Below are 20,199 nucleotides of genomic sequence, written 5' to 3' on the forward strand. Positions count from 1 at the left end.
CTCCTGTTTCCCTCCCTCCACAAAAACCAACATTCCCAAATTCCAATTTGACCTAGAAACAGTGGATGAAAGAGCCACTTGGTGGAAGTTTAGTTTGGTATTAATAAGAATGTGACTGATTTGCCAATAAATTGTAACTCCATTGTTACCTGATAGTAAGAAGATCGCATCCAGCTAGTTCAGTAATCTGTCCAGTGTTCCTGAATGACGCACCCATGACAACAGTTTTGTAACCAAATTTCTTGTAGTAATTGTAGATTGCTGTCACACTCTTAACACCTAAATCAATATGACCACAGTTACATGTATTACAAATGACTGCTTTCATATCAATAAAATCAAGTGCAACAAAAATTAAACCTGGCTGAAACGCATCTTGAAATGTAAATTTACCTTCTTTGGAAGGTTAATATGACTGTGCAATTTTGTCAATAACACCTAACGTCCCTTTTCTTCCAAGTCATTTGGGTATATGAATTACCTTAAAGGAGGATGCCTACTAAACAGGGACAGAAGTATTCTTGTGTGGTTTATGACTATGCTGGAAAAGCAGATCTTAGCAAGGGCTATACTGGAAGTCAAAAAGAAAATTGGGGGTTACCAGGCATTTTTTTAGAGATAATTATAAGCAACAATAGTTTTAAAAAGCAGGGTTGTCGCTAAGCTCCGGCTGCCGGCTAAATTCGCCGGCTGGGAAAGAGGTCATCGCCGGCTGAATTTTGGGTGGCAAGCACTCGGTTAAAAGGGCAATGAACAGTTCTTTAGTTACCCACAAGCAATTGTTCGATTTAGAATAATATATTTTAAGTGAAAAGGTTGAATAAACTCCTGAATACCTTGAGTATCGATGCCATAAAGTAATTGAAATAAAGTCTGGTTTTGAGAACTTGTTTACCGTGTCCTTTCCGTTTTCTGCGTCCGCCATCTTGTCAACACGAAGCTTGGTAGCCCCCGCATTCAAGGCGTTGCGAAAGATTGGGAACGAGTTTGTTACCAGGCCTCAGTTGTTCAAAAAGCGGATAACTTTATCCACTGGATAGGTCGCTATCCGGCAGATAAAATGTGTGAAAGATTTTCCCGATAGCCTTATAATTTGTGGATAGGGTAGAAGCAAATGTGAAATTTAAGTATGTGATTGTGTAGAAAACTTGCCTAAAGCGTCAGGTGGAGTATATTTGCTCCGCTGGATAGTGACTTATCCAGTGGATAAAGTTATCCGCTCTTTGAACAACTGGGGCCAGGTATTTGTGTCAGATCGGAGAAAGAAGAAGTCTTTCTCTGTAGCATGACAGAGAAAAAAACATGAAGGAACTTCTTTGTAATGTTTTAATTGGTTAAATTTTATTGCTTATAACATGTTTATGCTCATGAATAGCAAGAAGAACTGGGCAAATGGAGGAACAACTGACCAAACCAGAAACCAAAACCCAGAAACGTAAACGGTCCGCCGAGTGCTCGCCGGCGAAAACGAACGAACGAGAAACCAAGTGAACGAACCCGCGAAACTGGATGAACAGCTGAACGACCGAGTGGACAGCTCTTTTGTTTGCAGTTCTAAGCGTTTATAAGAATCGATTTTCTGATATTCTAGTGCAAACTTAAAAGCACTTATCTTTTCGGAACGAATGGAAAGCGATGTAGCTTTCGTTCTCATTACTTTTATGTTAAGTAAATGTTGAAAATCTTACTCACGTATTTTCATTGTTAATGTTAGAGTATACACGGCATTCATGAAAAACGGGTTTTAGTTAGATTAGATTAGTTGTAGTTAGGTTTTGAATTTTGTTTAGGAGAGTTAGGTTATTTCTAATTTTTTATACTCCTGATGGATTTTACCGTGTTTAAATAAAGAACTATTCTTCTAGTGAGCTCACCAAAAAGAGAATTAAGAAAACAGCATAGATTTATGAACTGAAGTAAAACAAAGCACTGTCTGCTCAGAAGTCAGGTCTGTCATTCTCCTTAGGGGCACAGTGAACAGACCTGGTAGAGAGTTCAAGGAACGCCAAACCACGAAAACCACACGAAGTAAATATGGAAACGTCAAAGCGAGGGAGAAAATTTTGAATAAATTCAGGGTGAATCTCTGTACTGCACGTTTCAAACTGCAGCACCACAGCTCACCTTCTCTTTAATGGTTGTTTCTTTTTGCATAAAAGAGCCCCTAGATTTCACCAGAGTGCACCAAATTGAATTAAAATTTTCAAAATCTCCTGAGGAGGCCCCTCAGACCCCCCTAATAGGAGGGGGCAACCCCCTCCCATACCTACCCCTCCGTCTGCTACGCCGACGGCAGAAGGCACTTCGCGCATTCTTTAGCCGGCTCAATTTCTCAGCTTACCGGCAGACAAATTTCTTAGCTACAACCCTGAAAAAGTGTACCAAAATACAAATTATCTCTGAAAAATGCATGGTTACCCCTAATTTTCTTTTCGGATTCCAATAACCTTTGCCAATAATTCTGCTTTTCCCTCACAGTTATAATTGCACAAAAATATCTCTGTTTTAGCACACCCCACCGCTAAGAAACCTGACTTTCTCGGAACATTCCGAGATGTGCAGAACACATGCACAGTAGCAAAAAGAGGAACTGTCCTTAATAGGTTCCTATTTACTGTTCCTTATTTTGGTAATAACTAACTTGTATGTACTCATCCAACAAAGTTAGAAACAAACAAATACAAAAATCCTTGCAGTGGTGACAGGATACTGATTTGGATCAAATTTATGTAACATAATTATGTAGCATTTCTTCAGCATTGATTTATTCCTACCTGGATCATCTGCAGGTTTGAATTCCTTTTGGTCTGTATTCTTCACATACCAATCAAAAATTCGTCCAACAAATGGAGAGATCAAGGTTACACCAGCTTCAGCACAAGCCACAGCCTGGAGGAGGTAAGAGACAGCCAAACTGATTAATAAATAGTTACTACAGATGTAAGTTGTAGATACATGTAGTGTCATTTTGACGACATTATGCTAGTCTTCATTAGGTGATAGGGTTGACCAATTAATAATTTTTATTGAAATCATCATGACTGCTAGTCCAAATTCTTGCTGTCCTTGCCCCAAATTAAGTCTCTGCTGAAGTCTCTGAAGAGTTTGAATTTGTGTTAACTTTGGCAACTCCCATCCTTGCTTGGCCCGAGGACTTCATTAAACACAGTTACTGCATTAAAAGAAAGTTTACTTCCCAAAGTCAGCTCCCCCGTAAACCTGGCCACCAACTATCGGTAATCCATTGCCCAACAAATGGCAAGGTAATTGGCAAGGTAAAAATGAAGAAATGAAAGCACAGCTGAAGGAATCATATCCAAATTTTCAGCCATGCACTTAAGGGACTAACTCTTGACTTTGTAAAGTTCAACTGCCCTTTACATATGCTTATGTATGAGGTGGTGGTGTAAATAAATAAATAAATTACAAGTGAAAGCACCTATTAAGCTCTAATTTCCTGTGGTGCTGTTTACTTACATGTTCCCAAGGTAGTTCCTGTAGCTACCCCAGGAAACTGTGAGTCACGGCATTTGTTTATATTGTGTTTGTTTTATCAAGTTGTTATTTGTTTAACAAAGGCCAATAATTCATTTTAGGAATCGGCTTATTTAAGTAACGTTTTCCCGTAAGTAACGTTTTTACTCTTTCGTAGAACTATCTAGAAGTTTCTAGAAAACGCGTAATTTAAATAGCGCGTGCTGTTGCCGATCACGACAGGGCACGCGACAGCGCAAATCAAGTAAAAAGTCAAACTGTTTTAGTTTTTTGTCACAAGTCGTAAGCAAGTTCAAGAAGTTAGGTCCAAGTCAAGTTAAAGTTTTAAGTGCAAGAAAGTTCAAGTTAAAGTTCACCAAGCTACAGTAGAAACTATCATTCCAGTTATTTGAAGGCAGCACGGAGGTAAACATTTTCGCTGCTTTATGTAATTAAGAGTTGAATGTTTCGATTAGCGTACGCGTACTTAGCAACGCTTTTAACTTAAGTTTGTTGCTTTGTATTGGTTTTTAACTTTCATTTATATTAACGCAAGTCAATGTCACTGTACTTAGCGTTTTCATTTAGTTGTTTTTATCCATTTGTGTAAACTGTTATTTTTACCTTTTGTTTAGCGTAGCAATATTTTTCATCAGTGTAATCTTGTAACAGTTGAGTAATTTGTAAACATTTTAATCTTTAGTTCTTACGGTGTTGAGAGACAAGTTGAAGTTAATTAAAGGTCTGGAAACATCAGTGCAAGAGACTGTGTTCTTTACGAATCGCTGGAGTGACAGTTCCAATGTTTAGTCTGTAAGTTAAATACCAAAGTGTGACCACTTAAATATGGGAATTTTGTATACCAAGTATTTAGTAGTATGTTCCTAAAAAATTTTGTCCAAAATTAAAATACACATTACATTTTGGCACTAGGTGAAGGGTTGACAGTTTCCCTTCTTAGTTGAGCAGCACGACACAGTTTGCGTTTTGCACACTAAATGCATCACATATGCAGTTAACTGACATCAAATAAGAGCAAAAACATAGCCTTAGAAAGATTACCTGTGCAAAAGAGAACAGAAGGGTCATATTGCAGTGAATGCCATCTTCCTTCTCAAGCACCCTAACAAGTAACAAATTAAAGAATAACCTTTAATAATAACAGAAAGGTAGACGTGCTCCACAGACTTTTCATCATTTCACTTATTGATGAAACATATAGGAATGGAGGAAAAGATCAATTCATGCAAAATGTCTTGTGTTTAAATAAGTTCTCAAAGCATGTCTGCATTGATGTTGGGCTTAAAGGAGTTCTAGGAGACTCCCATCTGAAAAGCAACTTACTTAGTATAATTAACAAAAGGGGATATACACTGGATACAAAATTGGCCAGATCATAAGAAAGTTACTTACTTAGCAGCTTCAACTCCTTCCCAAGTTGTGCTCAGTTTGATTAAGATTCTGTCTTTACTTATTCCTGCATCCTCGTATAATTTGATAAATCGTCTTGCCTTCTCAATTGAACCTTCCACATCAAAGGACAACCTACAAGCAAAATTAAACAGAAATGAAAGATCATGCTAACATTAATAAGACACCAGTGAATTTTTAATCATGTATTCATGAGTTTTGTCACAGGATGCCATTTTCACTAACTGATTAAGGCTGTAAGCAAAGTAACCTTTCTTTTGCTTTAAATTAAATTTGTATTTTTACGTATTATCTGTCCAGCAAGAAGTTGGGCAATTAATAACCATTAGCTAATGGATCTCCTTGTCTGTCCATAGAATTAGTAGCAGAATATTTAATTGTTTTATTTACAGAAGAACATGCTTGGTTGTACTATGAATCGGATTAGGTACTTGTCTTGAATGTCAATGCATCTCAGATTTCAAATGGTAATGGTAATGCATTTATATACCGCATTTTCTTTTCATGTGGTTTACATCAGCATATGTCCATTAGCGACCTCATCCTACCCACCCAACCCATGAAATCATGAAACAGCACAAAGACCCGACCAGCACACCGGGAACTCCATGCCCTACTCTTTGCAATTAGTGTCTGGGTTCTTTAACGTCCCACAGGGTTATGAACATTGAAGTGTTGTGAGACGGGGCCTACGGTTTATCGTCCTTATCCGAGAAGACTAGGGCAGCACTTTCTCCTCAGTTATTTAAAGACCCTGAGTGTTGGTCCAGCCGGGGTTTGAACCCACGACCTCCCGCACAGTAGTCCGATGCTCAATCAACTGAGCTAACTGGTCGGCGGTTATTACACAAAACTCAATTTTATTAATGCTATCATGTATACGGTTAACTTACCTGGCATCAACTTCTGTTGAAACCCGACCAGGGATAATCTTGAGTATTTCAATTCCAAACAAGACAAACTAGAGAAAACAAGAGCCATAAAATTAGACTCCAGCAATATAAAATGATGTGCTTAGAACCCTTTATTTAAAATAATATTTTCAAGAAATGCAATCACATTTTAAGGGAGAAAATCCTAAGTGTGTCTTTCTGAAGATGTTTCTGAGTACTTGATGCAAATTTTAAATGGGACACTATTTGATAATGTCTAAGATGTGGGAATCAGTTTCTTTATGTGGTTCTGCTTAGGTGGAGGAGTGGGATTTTATAAGGTAATTTGGTCACTGTAAAGAGATTGAGAGTGGATGTTTTGACGTTCAGCTCTTTGTCATGACGATGGGACTTCACAGGGCTCAGCCTTGTCTACCATTATACCATTTAGAAGGACACTTACCTATTAACACGCCTGTATAAATGGGTCAGTTTGAGTTAAGATATGCCTAACATAGATAAGTTCTCTAATCAATAAAAGTACTACAAAAGACTAGAATAGCTGCAACCAAGAAATGCTGTTCTTAATTCATTTTAATTTTGTCCAATAAAAGTCAGACATTTTCTTACTTACCAGCTTATCCATTGCAGCAGTCACCTGCTCTTCAAGGGTGCTTCAAATTGAAAAAGAAAGAGAGAAATCTATCAAGTTAATAAACAAACTCCCAAGTATCTCTTTTCTTGCTTCATTGTGTTCCTTTAATTTGTACACTGTACACCATGAAATGATACTGACACAAAATTTTGGCCTTGTTTTTGTTGAAAAGTAAGCACAGATTAGCAATAAAAACCACTGTACAAAGGCAACACTCTGGCTGAGTCTTATATCTTGTTTTGATATGACTGCCACCAGTCACTGCTGTTGACAAAAATGGAGTGACCATCAGCAGTTATATGAAAACCAGGCAGTAAAAGTGTCTGCAGTGTATACACCTTATGCAAAAATGGCTGACATTTTAATATTCTCTTGTCTGTATTCATATTAGCCTCACTAGCCTCGTTCAAGGCAAAAATATTCTTTTGATTTTTGAACTCAAGAAGGAGGTTAGTAAGGCTACTTTGAATGCAAACAAAAAAATAATAAAATGTCAGCCATTTTTGTATAGGGTCTGTTGGATTACCAAGTTTCCATATAAAGTATAAATCACTTTATTGCTGATCACTTTCTTTAAAAAATTATATATAGCAAATTTTTTGGTGATCAGATGGAAAATAACCTTTATAGCTGTGATAATGAATAAATGAATGAATGGACGAACGAACGAACGAACGAATGAACGTGCAAATGAATGAATGAATGCATGAATTATTTATACAGTAAGATTTCATAGCACTGCAGTGGGTCTAATAATTTATAATGACACTGATGGTTTAATATCAAGTTGTTTATTTAATTTGTGTTTGTCAACATCACAGAATTTCCATGAAAGTTATAACTGGTATGAACAGATTTTAAGTAAAGCACCACAGTCATGATCACATATACAAACAAGAATACTGTAGTCACCACGGTAATGTGACACTTATAAGCTAAAAATCTTTGCATTTTATTATTTAGATACCAGAAGATAAATCCTAACATTCTTTTGTAGACTAAAAATTTATGGTCCGTCGATTCTGTTTATCATGCACGTGCGTCATCGAGGTCAACTTTCAAAAACTTTTTTTTGGAAGATAATTAGCAAAGAATGAAACCTAATTACGCAAGACAGCTCTCAGCATTGATATTGGCGCCTTATAACAGCCACAACATTTCGTCACAAATAAAATAATTTACATTTTGCATTTTTCATGCCTTTCAAATTGCTTATAAATTATCACAACACGCAAATTTTTAAATTCCAATTCAGCTGAACACTTGAAGCGTGACTTTGTATCATTGATTGTACCCACAAAAACGCCAAATAAATCAAATTTTGTGGATAAAAACACATCGTTCTCTATTACCTTCCATTTGATTTTCCGTACTGAACAGCTTTTTCCAGCAATTGCTTATACTGAGGCATTTTAGACGCAGCCAGCAAAAGTGAAGGGTTGGTTGTCGCATCGGTAGGTTTGTACTGCGAGATAGCTGAAAACGAAACAAGAGAAATGAGCTCCACCAGCGAAGGACTAAAGACATCAACAAGTTGTCTCTGTCTTACTTTCGAAGTCGCCTGAATCAGCGACGACTGTCGTGTATTTTTTCAGCTGCTCAAGTGTGTAGGCCATTTTCACACCGATCTTCTTTGCAAAGCCACGGAGAATCGAATGCAGAGTCACGCGGCTGAGCCCGTGATCATCCTTCAGCGGGTACACTCATGGGTACGGCACTGACTTCGATCAGCGGCTTTCCTCATAAGGAAAAGAAACAAAATGGCGGACGGAGGAGATTTGACAAGCGCTGCGGCTACAGGCGATTTAAAGGTTTGATATCTGAAGAATTAACGGCATTCTTGCCTACAAATGAACTTCACATTTAGAAGCATTCTTCGCACTACCGATATTGTATTTAAAGCAGTATTGTATTTGTCTTTTTAGGCGGTGAAGGACATTTTGGACCGAGGTGTTAATGTGAACTCGTATTCCCCTGAGGGCTTCAGACCCATCTGTATTGCGGCTTTCTGGGCTTATAATAATATTGTGCAGCTGTTACTAGACAGAGGGTAAGCTAGTATGCCATTTTCAAGTCTCATACTTTAGCTGTTTCTCGCCGATTTGATAAATGTCAATCCAAAGGCCTTTCTTGTGTGCATGTACGAAGTACGTAGCTCTAATCTAATCTACGTAATCTAATCTAATCTAATCTAAAGACTTCCTGGTTTGTTGTGCTTGCACTTTAATATGCCTGCAGTTGCCTCTCCGTTTTAAACTGGGATTATGCAAGCACAAGATGCCTATATTTACGCGTGATGCTGAAATATTGCGTTACGGTACTCGAGATCATACCGGAAATTTCTTTCTGAAAACGTCATGAAAGGGGCAGATACATATCTGACTCACGCACTGTTCACAGCTATTTATATTTCCTATTTATCTGAGATCATACCGGAAATTGCTTTTGGAAAAACGTCATGACCTGGGGCAGATTACATTATCTAACTCAGAAGGCAGAAGACAACATTGTTGTTGAAGACAAAAAGCTTCCCTAAATGAGCACGAAAACTTTAAATAGAAATTGACAATCAAACCTTTATTTTTTTTATGAAGTGGATTTCCAGTAACGTTTACAGGGCTGCAAATAACGGCCGGTCAACGGACAATGTCCGGTCAAAATTGGGTATTGACTGGACAAATCCTTGGATTGCCGCACATCTTGTTCGGTCCTTTACGGACTCGTTCAGAGAAATTTTAATTTTCAACTATTTGATAATCACGAGGGACAACATTCATGTTTCTGAAAGAAAACAAAATGAATTAACTATGATAAAACTATGGAGTGAGTGAGGCACTGTCATCTCTGCCTGTGCAATCTTAAATTTTTTTATTGGTTGCCCTTTTAATGGCTCTGCTTTTTCACCTCGGGACTTCTGCATTGAAAAAATTCCAGTACCCCAGAGCCCCTCCAGGGATGGTTCCACTGGCCAGAGAGCCTGAGAACTCTGGGTACAAGATTGGTGCCCATTTATTTCACCTAAGACAACTTTCTTCAAAATTTCTTGAAACTGACCATTATGATTATTCAAATTAAGTGCTGTTTATTTTACAGAGCTGACATCAATGCTTGTAACAGAGGTACAAATTGGACTGCCCTTCACTGTGCAACATTCCAAGGGCATGGCAAAGTTGTTATGACATTAATGAATCATAGCCCTGACCTTACAATTAGAGACAATTTTGGCAGGTGAGCAGTTGTATTTGAAGTGCCTTGTGTGATTATGACAGACAGGGGTTCTTAGTAGAAATGAATAAATAAGGCTTTTACCGAACGGTAAAATGCGCTTAATGGAACGTGACGCCTTAGGGGTGGCTGGTCACGCAATGTTGTGTCGACCCCAGACAACAATGTATACACGAAAGCCTCATTCATAAATGAATACTCTCTATTCAGTAGGGTTAGGATAAAAGCCTTTCATGGCTAGGAAATTGTACCAATATGTTGCACAATTGTCTAGAAATGAATCTTACCTTTGCTGGGATTGGTTCTCGTTTTGTAAAGCCCTATTGATGGCTAGTAGTTTGCCACGTTGTGTCCTTTAGTTTACAGTACGTTTGTACCTATTGGCCGAACTTTGAGTCACTGTCTCGCTATAAAAGCGTCAGAACACTATCCCATGGCATTATCCTGGCAGTATTGCACGAACGCAAACACGTATATCACAGCGCCAGCAGAGCCAGAGACCCACAGTGTCCACTCCCTTACATGTAGATAACTTAGTACTAGAATTAGTTAATCACCCTGATCGCTCTTTTGTTAATAATTTAGCTAATGCCCTCCGGTATGGTGCTCGCATAGGTTACCTTGGCCCTCAACAAACCCGGGTGTCACGCAACTTGCTCTCCGCGTCTCAACATCCAGAGGTTGTCTCAGCAAACCTTAACAAGGAAATGCAGTTGGGTAGAGTCGCGGGCCCCTTCCCTTCCCCACCACTCCCGGATTTGCAGTGTCATCCCAAAGGCGTGGTCCCCAAGAAACACTCCTCAGAGTGGCGAACCATCTATCACCTCTCTTACCCTGAGGGTGAGAGCATAAACGATCACATTCCAAAAGACCCCTATTCCCTTCAGTATGTACGGGTGGACGATGCGGTACAAATTTTGCGCTCCTTGGGCCCTGGGGCATTCATGGCCAAGACAGATCTCAAATCCGCCTTTCGCCTTATGCCAATTCACCCTGACGACTGGAACCTTCTGGGTATTTACTGGCAATCCCACTACTACGTAGATCTTTACCTCCCATTTGGGCTCCGTAGTGCTCCCTTTTTATTTAATCAGATTTCTGATGCCTTGGAATGGATCCTAAAGCATAACTATGGTTTGAGACACGTAATTCACATCTTGGATGACTTTTTTATCGCTGAACCCACGAAACTAGCTTGCTTGGGGAGCTTTAGTACCCTCCTAAAGGTATTTATGTCCCTCCGGGTCCCCACGGTAGCATCAAAGACCCTGGGCCCCTCTCAGGTTTTAGAATTCATGGGTATCGTCCTTGATAGTAATCGTATGGAGGCACGCTTACCCGACGATAAATTGACCAGAATCAGACAGCTCCTTGATTCTTTCGCCAATCGCTGCTCAGCTCGGTTGGTGGAGCTCCAATCCCTTATAGGTACCCTGCAGTTCGCTTGTAAAGTTGTTGTCCCAGGAAGGACTTTCCTACAACGCATGATTAATCTTACTAGAGGGGCTTCCAGCCGTTTTCACCATATTCGCCTAAACAAGGAATTTTTTCGGGATATCACCATGTGGAAAGCTTTTCTCGCTAAATGGAATGGGCGCTCCTTTTTCCTAGACTCTTTTGTAACTTCTACCCCTGACCTCGAATTGTACACCGATGCTGCCAGCACCATCGGGTTTGGGGGATATTTTAATGGTAAATGGTTCCAAGGGCGTTGGCCCCCTCACATGCTCATTGACAAACGCAAGGGGATTAGTATCGAATGGCAGGAACTCTTTCCTATTGTACTTGCCTGTGTACTCTGGTACCCCCATTTTTCGGGGAAACGCCTTCAGTTTTGGTGCGATAATGAGAGCGTTGTTGCCATCATAAACTCGGGCCATTCCAAAGCTCCCAGAATAATGGACTTAGTTCGTTTCTTAGTTTTAATTTCCATGAAACATAATTTCTTGGTGCGGGCCCGTCACGTCCCGGGAGTCTCCAACGAAATCGCTGATGCCCTCTCCCGTTTTCAGGTCAGCCGCTTCCGGGAACTCGCTCCCGATGCCGACCAGAGCCCCTGTTCCATCCCGCCTTCCTTCATGACCCTCTGAAGGATGAAGTTTTGATGTACACTAACTGGGCCTTATCAGTGAACACCAACCGAACATATAGCTCTGGGGAAAAGCGGTTTCTTCAGTTTTGCCTCATGAACAGGCTTACAACACCAGAAGGCGCTATTCTTCCCGCATCCGAAGGGACCCTTGTTTATTTTGCATCCTTCCTAGCTCGTACGGTTCGTCACAGTACAATTAAAATCTACTTAGCAGCAGTTCGTAATCTTCATATTCTTTCAGGGTATGAGGACCCCCTAAGAGGGCGTCTTCTTCTCCAAAAGATTCTCCGGGGTATTCTCCGTTACCAGGGTTCCCCTCGCATTCGCCGTCAGCCGGTTACCCCCCGGGTCCTGTTAGCTATTCGCCCCATCCTTGACAAGTGGTTAGGTCCCAGGGATTTTTCCATGATCTGGGCTGCCTTTACTCTCGCCTTTTTTGCCTTTCTTCGTTGTAGCGAGTTTACCTATCCGGGGGTACATAAATTTAGCTCTAAATTTAACCTTACATTAGATTGCATTACTTTTCTGCCATGTCTGGCCCGCCCGCAGCGCATACTTGTCACGCTCAAGTCCTCAAAGACTGACATTTTTAGGGAAGGGCACTCACTGGTTATTCCCCGGTGTGCTTCCTTACTATGTCCAGTCTCAGCCATGCAACAGTATTTTATCTTGGCCCGGCCACAACCGGGACCCCTGTTCTATTTTCGGTCAGGCCGGCTACTCACTAGGTCCTCTGTCACGCTATTGCTTCGGGACTCCGCCCGCTGCGCGGGGCTCCCTTACAAAAGTCTCAAGGGTCATAGTTTTTGCATAGGCGCAGCATCCGCCGCTGCCGCTGCAGGCTTACCAGACTGGCTAATTAAAGTATTGGGGCGCTGGTCCTCAGACTGTTACCAGATTTATATCCGCACTCCTGAATCAGTGCTTCTTTCTGCGGTCCCGCAAATGGCCCGTGTTTCGGGCAACTTTCTTTAGGCTAGGGTTGGCTTGGGGGGATGCATGCTGTGCATGCATCTGTGGCGGTTAAGTCTGCGTTGCGACTTCCCTCAAGCTCTTGGCATTGCTCGTATCTTGCCATCTCATACCTTTGCCTTTATCTTGTCCGATCCAGCCCGTATGGTGCTGGGGAGATAAGAAAGGCTCTGCCAATACTCTTGTCCTACCCCACGTAAGTGGGGAGGTAAGTGAGGCTTACGTTTGTTTTGCGCACATTACCCGAAGTCGTATTAACCTGCCACGGGGATGTGTCCCCCAATTACGCCACCTTGTTGTCTGTTTACTTTGTCTCAATACTATTATCTAGCTGCATGCTTTGTTAAACAATAATAATTTAAAGTATATGCGGAATAGTGACATTAATAAGGCTTTTACCGAACGGTAAAATGCGCTTAATGGAACGTGACGCCTTAGGGGTGGCTGGTCACGCAATGTTGTGTCGACCCCAGACAACAATGTATACACGAAAGCCTCATTCATAAATGAATACTCTCTATTCAGTAGGGTTAGGATAAAAGCCTTTCATGGCTAGGAAATTGTACCAATATGTTGCACAATTGTCTAGAAATGAATCTTACCTTTGCTGGGATTGGTTCTCGTTTTGTAAAGCCCTATTGATGGCTAGTAGTTTGCCACGTTGTGTCCTTTAGTTTACAGTACGTTTGTACCTATTGGCCGAACTTTGAGTCACTGTCTCGCTATAAAAGCGTCAGAACACTATCCCAGGGCATTATCCTGGCAGTATTGCACGAACGCAAACACGTATAAGAATTTTGTTTACCCACCCTCCCTCCCTTTGGAGGAGGATTGTTATATATTCATTAAACTTGGGGTCACTCCTTGTGGTTCGGTTAAGTCTGCGTTGCGACTTCCCTCAAGCTCTTGGCATTGCTCGTATCTTGCCATCTCATACCTTTGCCTTTATCTTGTCCGATCCAGCCCGTATGGTGCTCGGGAGATAAGAAAGGCTCTGCCAATACTCTTGTCCTACCCCACGTTAGTGGGGAGGTAAGTGAGGCTTACGTTTGTTTTGCGCACATAACCCGAAGTCGTATTAACCTGCCACGGGGATGTGTCCCCCAATTACGCCACCTTGTTGTCTGTTTACTTTGTCTCAATACTGTTATCTAGCTGCATGCTTTGTTAAACAATAATAATTTAAAGTATATGCGGAATAGTGACACTAAAAGGGTGTTGAATGATTGTTACTATGAAACTAAGAAAATCATGAACACTAATAGTTATTCCAGGAATGTTCATTGTTCTATGACCAATCAGAAGCAAAATAAAATCACAGAAAAAAACTACAATCCACAAAAAAAATGACCGTTACAGCTTGTCTTTCTTTCATCTCATATCTGATTGATTTTCTTTACCAACACAAGAAACATTCCAGAAATATTAAATATTTCTGAACACTACAAATTTTGTAGTGTTCACAATTGTTCTTAGTTGCAAAGTAAAATGTGTGAAAAGAGTCAATTCCTTTTAAAGTTTCATTAAAATTTAACAGTCAGACTTAGATTATTCAGAATTATGAAAGTAACAATTCAAATTAATTTCAATTGGTAAATAGTTTAAAACCCCGTATGGGTTGTTGAATTACTTAATCCTAGCCCCGTAAGGTGAAGTTCTGGTAATTTGTAACATATGAATCATTTCACTTAATTTCTAGGTCAGCAGTGGATTTTGCCTCAGCGCTTGATGCAATATGGCCATTTTTTGCAGGTTTGTTATTGAAGTAACTAATAATGTTATTGAATTACAGGGCTCGAAATAATTTCCGGAGAGTCTCCGGACACGATGACCGGCCTAATTCATTTTAGCTCGGTTACGTACCGTTTCTGGCCAGTCAAATTATATAAAATAAATAACTCTTAAAACAGGGGCCCATGAACCAAAACTGGCGTTATATATTTCCAAAATAGTTGAAGCACTTTAAAGCACTCATTGTCAACAACAAAAGTAAATTACAGCAGCAAAATGAAAATAAGCTTACAGTGTATGTGTATTAATACGTACTGTACACTGTCTGTAGGACTAACCCACAGCACGTTAAATATCGTTATCTTATACATTAAATTTGTAAATAAGTAAATGCACAGTAATTGCCTCCAAATATAATGATTTCTGGTGTACGTATCACGGTGTGAGATCTTGATCCTAAAACTCCACCAGTAATCCATGTTTCTACTTAACAATTAGATTATGAGCTCGAGATTTCTATCGCGTGATAGTTGATGAGGGCGAAGCCCGAATCAACTATCACGCATAGAAATCGAGAGCGAATAATCTAATTGTTTTAGTATAAATCTACTAGTTGTTCAAAACTAAACCTGTAAATTATCTATTTCCTCATCGCAGACACTTCGAAAACGCGAAGAAGCGGCCGCCATTTTGTTGAAAATCGCTACTCACTATCTATCACAGAATAGATAGCGAGTAGCGTAGCCAATCAGAGAACGGCATTCGTGATAGAACACTAGTAGATTTATACTAATCCTCATTACAAGAGATTCATCGAGAAAAGCTTAGTAACCAGGCATTTTAACTTGGGTGTGCCGGAACTGGAAGACACATCAAGTGTTCAAGAAATATGGTCAAATCTGTCTGGAAATGTTATTTTATTGAAAACTGCCAAGAAATTTCTCAGGAAAGTTATAAAATATCTCCCTTTAAGCAACACAAACATCTCAAGCTTTTGTGTGTGGCACACAACCGAGAAGCTCTTTCTGTACATTGTGTTGTCGAGCTGTTGAAGTACACTAACAGTAAAGTACTTTTAGATATTCGAGGGCATTACTTCACACAAGAAGATTTTGATTACATCACTCGGGAACATTACAATGCACAGGATAGAATCAAAGAAGTTGGCGATTATCAACATATGATCACATGCCTACTGCGCGGGTTCCCGTGATGTGACGTACTGTATGCACATCAGGCTTTTATTTAACTCGCAAATCTTTAGATATATGTATTTTTCTGTAACACGTTCCATGACAATCACAACCAGTTTTTGCTTGAATGTTTTTCATTTTGTGTTATCTCTATAGGCCAATAATATCTGGCAAACGTTAGAATGTTTGCACATTGATTCAAGTTCACGGATGTTTTTCATTGTATAACCTTTTATGTTTATATTACGCACGCCAAAGATAAACTTGCGAAGATTGGAATAACTATTGGTTTTATAAAGTATAGTTCCTTTGCTTTTGTACTTTGATTATATTTATTCTGGGCTGAGGAATTACTTTATATGCAGGGAGAAATGCAAAACTTGAAAATTTAACTAATAAAAGTGAATTAGAAAATAAATTATTTTCAACTTTGTGACCGGAAGTGCGTGAACCCCGATGTCTGTTTTCAATGCCCGGATTGTAAACAACGGTTCTTGTTGCATTTCACCCAGGATTTCAGATCAAAGTTCCGCAAATGACAATACACACCGACTTGCTACAACTGAAACAACTGAATAGCATGGAAATTTTAATTTATTTCATTTTCAAAACGATCAAATGTGACCGGTCAACATGACCGGCAAGACGAAAGGTTGACCGGTCAACTCCCAAATCAGTCCGGACATTGTCCGTTGACCGGCCGTTATTTCGAGCCCTGAATTATTGAATTAATTAATAAAGTTGTTGTTGTTTGTTTATTAGTTGTGAGTGTGAACATGATATGTTTATTATGGTCAGAAAAGTGTGTTCTGTGAGTCATTTAATTTTCACTCCTAATGCCGGTTTTACCATCACACCAACATGGCAGCCGGAAATTAATTAAAACATCTGGAATTCACTTTTTGCTACAGACAGAAGTGGTTAGTTTTCTCATGTGAACTTGTGAATATTCACATAATTTACTTCTCCTAATATTGTAACTGTTCAGAATGCTAAAATCTCCCACAGTGCCATTTTTTACACACGAAACGGCTTTGCCATGGCTGCTATCTGGATGCCACGTACAGTGAAAATGCGGCAAATTCTAAATGTTCTATAAATTTTTAATAGGTAGGATGCTATCGAGCTGAAAACCTGTAGAAGATGTATTTTTAGGTAATTGTACCCTGATATATGAAGGTAAAAATTATTGTCAAGGCTTTGCGGTTTGGTTGATGTCACATGAAAACCAGTAATTCAACAGTCAAGTAACTTCAACTTTCACTACATTCCTGAGCTCATAATTTTACTCATAAAACAATTTTATGTTGAAAACCATGACCTCAGGATTGAAGTGGAAAAAAATTGTTTGTTAAAATAATATAACATTGTCACTGATGGTATTTAACATGTTTTTGCAGCTGCTGGCTGTAAGAGAACACCTAAAGCTGAACTTATCAGAATGGACATTGTGAAGAAGGTAACAACAAAGAAGTAATAGTAGTAGTTTTTTAATTCTTATGAGCTTACTGGCTTCTCAATCTGGTTCATACAGAAAACATGAACCAAACTGGAGTACTGGTTGTTTGAGTTTGCCAGGTAAATATTGTTTATGGTTATAACGTTACTTTTCCACATGTCAGTTTTTTTTTAAATAATATAATAATTATAATTATAGGTGATTTTAATGACAAGGTTCTCGTTAGGAGGGAGTAACTATAATAAGTGGTTAGTTTTACTGTCTATTCACGTCCTTGTTTTGGGAATTTCCTTGCCATAAAGAATGTAAAAACATTAAAAAAGAAATTGCTCTTGGTTTGAGCATTTCTTTAGTCAATAACAACACTGACTTCAAGCTCCCCCATGTTACTTGGTTTCCATTCGTTCCATGGTCATCTTGCTCCTATCATTTCCTGGGAGACGATGGCATCCCTCTACTGTTGCAAATTTATTACCTCCTTTTACAAATCTTAACAAGAACCCTGAATGAGAAAAAAACTAATATTATACAAAGATCCATTAGATATATGGTGAGTGGGAATTAAATCAGTGTTTCATAAAAGTTAGTTTATTCTAAGGGCCTAAAATTAAATTAAAAAATAAAAAAACAAAACAACACCAAAAAGTTGTCACTTACATCCTCAATTCTTTTTAATTTCAAGTCAATTTATTTAATTCACACGAATATTACAAGATTATTATTTTTTAAAACTAGGTCACATACAATGGTATAAAGGATACAGTACATACAGTAAAGAGAAAGAATCAAAAATAATTTACAATTCATTGTTGCTAAAAATAGATAAAAAATGAAGGAAGAAAAAAATGACCAAAAATTGAATACATATTAATTGTGTGAAGTTTGTGACACCCAGATAGCTAAGAGAACTAATGGAGTAGGTGCCCCAAAGTAAACAATGTGAACAAAAGGAATATGGTGGTAAATGCCAATTAAATTTAAACCAAGCCTGTTATTGACATCAAGGTCTGTTGAAATACAGTACACTTACATGTACCTACTGTATTAATGTTCAGATTATAATCTCTTTACTAGGTTGAAACAGGAGAAGACAAAATTCCAAGTTCAGATAGAGCATACTTCTCCAGACCTGGGTCAGCATATGTGTTTAAGACACAGTCACTTCATGGCGACAGAACACAGCGGAACTATGAGGTATGGATTTCTGTGACCTTAAAAATAGTCACTGTGACACATTTGAACTTACTGAGACTGAGACTGAAAGCATAAATCACTATTCTTCCGTCAAAAAGGCCAAAACTAAAAAACCTGTCCACTTCATCTGTGTGTGAACTCGCGACTTAAACTACCTGTAACTGATGTCCAGTCCTCGTGCGGTATGAGGCTATTAGTGTTTGCGCGGCTAACAAGTAAAAATACAACAATAAAGAATAGAATAATAGAAATGTCAAATGTCCAAAACAACAATAATATTATCAGTGATGTTTTGCTTTTTCCTGTAATGGCCAAAAGTTTGATAGTTTGTTCATTTATTTTTTTAATTAGCAACAAGCTGCATTTAACAGTGGTGATGTACTGACTGCAAGTGAACCTCTACCAAGCAGTTCACGCATGGATAGTCCAGCCTTCTCAGTCTGGAGGAGTTGATACTGAATTCCACACCACAAAATAATACCCCTGTCTGAAAATACAGGGAAACCGAAATCCTGGCACAAAAAGAGGTGCCAAGTTATTTGAATTTCTCATCCACAGCTTTAGATGGTGGTGGAAAAATTAATATTATTTTGAAATATTGGACTTTTTGTATAAGTTGCTCTAATGGCAGCTTGAATGTGTATTGTAAGTTTTTCAAGTTTGTACAGATGCAGTGCAATAACTGTAAAATGAATAAATTATTCAAGTATGAAAATTTTTGAAAAAGCAATTACATTGTTAACCCTTTTTATAAAAGGAAGAGAGGTTTCACTGATGAAAATGCGAAGGGTGTTTGAATCATTCCACCCCTAGCTAGTTGTAAAGCAGTGTTCTGTAACTGAATTGTGTAATTCTAGAAAACATAAAAACCTGCTGATAAACTTGCTAGACTTTCCCCCATTGTTACGTCTCTGCAGGGTTACAGGTACATAAAATTAAGTGTAAGTGAGGCTACTGTTTATGAAAAATTGGAAGGAGCCCACAAGGCAAGAAGCTGAGAACTTAGGAGTCCAAACAGCAAAAACTCTAGGTGCCCAGAGCATAGCTAAGGCTCCTGTAATGCAACAGCTGGAATTATTGTGCATGCAAATATTAGTCTTTTGGGGAGTTCTGACAAGAAACAATGGACCTTAGCTGCTAAATCACTGACTTTCTGATATCATTAGAGGTCAGAATTTACTCATAGAACACTCAGAGGAAAAGAAAAACTATACCTGAAGATAAGTAAAGCTGGAGTGTAATTGTTAATGAAAAACTCAAAAGCTTTACAACATTATCTTCTGAAGGGAACTTGGTTTCAGTGCCCTGTATTCAAAATAATAATAGCATTATTATACCAATTGCATATCACCGTAGAGTGAAGTAGCTTCCCCTGTACTTTCTGAATATGGTACATGAGGTATGTATTGGCTTAGAGATCATTCTTTTGCCGCTGTGTTGAAATTATATTTGTTTTACAGCAGACACTTTGTATTCTTGGTCTTTCCATATTTCAATTTTCTCTGGCTAGTGAAGCAAATTCTTACACGGTGTTTAGGAGCTGCAAAAAAGCGGGGCAACTTACACCATTTGCAATGTCTCACATAATACTGGTTGAGTGAACAGAAGAATGAACAACAGAACAATACTCAGGACTAGACATTAAAACAATGCCGCTGCAGGTTATCAGGGTCCAGTGAAAATATAATGGAGCTCAGATTTAGCTGCAGGGCTACTGAAAAGAGGGTCGTACAGGGGGGGTCTCTTGCACGGTTCACGAACAGAAAAAATAGCAAATCACGGATCACAGAAATCAAAATTTCGTTTTCAAGCTCTTCACGGGTCACGCAAAACCTTCAGGTCACGGATTACGAAGAATAATTAAGTACATTCACGTTTCACGGGAAACAAAATCAGCTAAT

The 20,199-nt window shown here is 39.0% G+C and overlaps 2 protein-coding genes and 1 long non-coding RNA gene across 3 annotated transcripts in view; 1 reads left to right on the forward strand and 2 right to left on the reverse strand.

Moving 5' to 3' along the window:
• Positions 1-8,140, reverse strand: part of LOC146470355 (transaldolase-like) — an 11,432-nt gene extending 3,292 nt beyond the window's left edge. The window contains exons 1-8 of the mRNA XM_085122467.1: positions 7,982-8,140; positions 7,785-7,908; positions 6,412-6,451; positions 5,799-5,866; positions 4,888-5,019; positions 4,537-4,597; positions 2,775-2,889; positions 150-279 (exon numbers count right to left, since the gene is read on the reverse strand). Of these exons, the coding sequence (XP_084978593.1) occupies positions 150-279; positions 2,775-2,889; positions 4,537-4,597; positions 4,888-5,019; positions 5,799-5,866; positions 6,412-6,451; positions 7,785-7,908; positions 7,982-8,048 (737 nt within the window). The 5' untranslated portion in view covers positions 8,049-8,140. The remainder of the gene's footprint in view (positions 1-149; positions 280-2,774; positions 2,890-4,536; positions 4,598-4,887; positions 5,020-5,798; positions 5,867-6,411; positions 6,452-7,784; positions 7,909-7,981) is intronic.
• Positions 8,138-19,116, forward strand: LOC146470356 (cyclin-dependent kinase inhibitor 2A-like). The gene is made up of 7 exons (XM_085122468.1): positions 8,138-8,243; positions 8,358-8,482; positions 9,526-9,660; positions 14,421-14,473; positions 17,046-17,104; positions 18,179-18,298; positions 18,650-19,116. Exons 1-7 carry the CDS (start codon positions 8,193-8,195, stop codon positions 18,749-18,751), a joined length of 645 nt encoding a protein of 214 aa, XP_084978594.1. The 5' UTR covers positions 8,138-8,192; the 3' UTR covers positions 18,752-19,116.
• LOC146470357 (uncharacterized) lies at positions 14,635-16,362 on the reverse strand. Its single transcript, XR_014867092.1, has 2 exons — positions 15,114-16,362; positions 14,635-15,081 (listed from the first exon to the last, which is right to left on the reverse strand). It is a non-coding gene; the product is annotated as an uncharacterized LOC146470357 (long non-coding RNA).
• Positions 19,117-20,199: the final 1,083 nt, after the last annotated feature.

Source organism: Pavona decussata, unplaced genomic scaffold (assembly GCF_977016875.1).
Source record: "Pavona decussata unplaced genomic scaffold, jaPavDecu1.1 SCAFFOLD_114, whole genome shotgun sequence".
In the NCBI taxonomy this organism is placed as follows: Eukaryota; Metazoa; Cnidaria; class Anthozoa; order Scleractinia; family Agariciidae; genus Pavona; species Pavona decussata.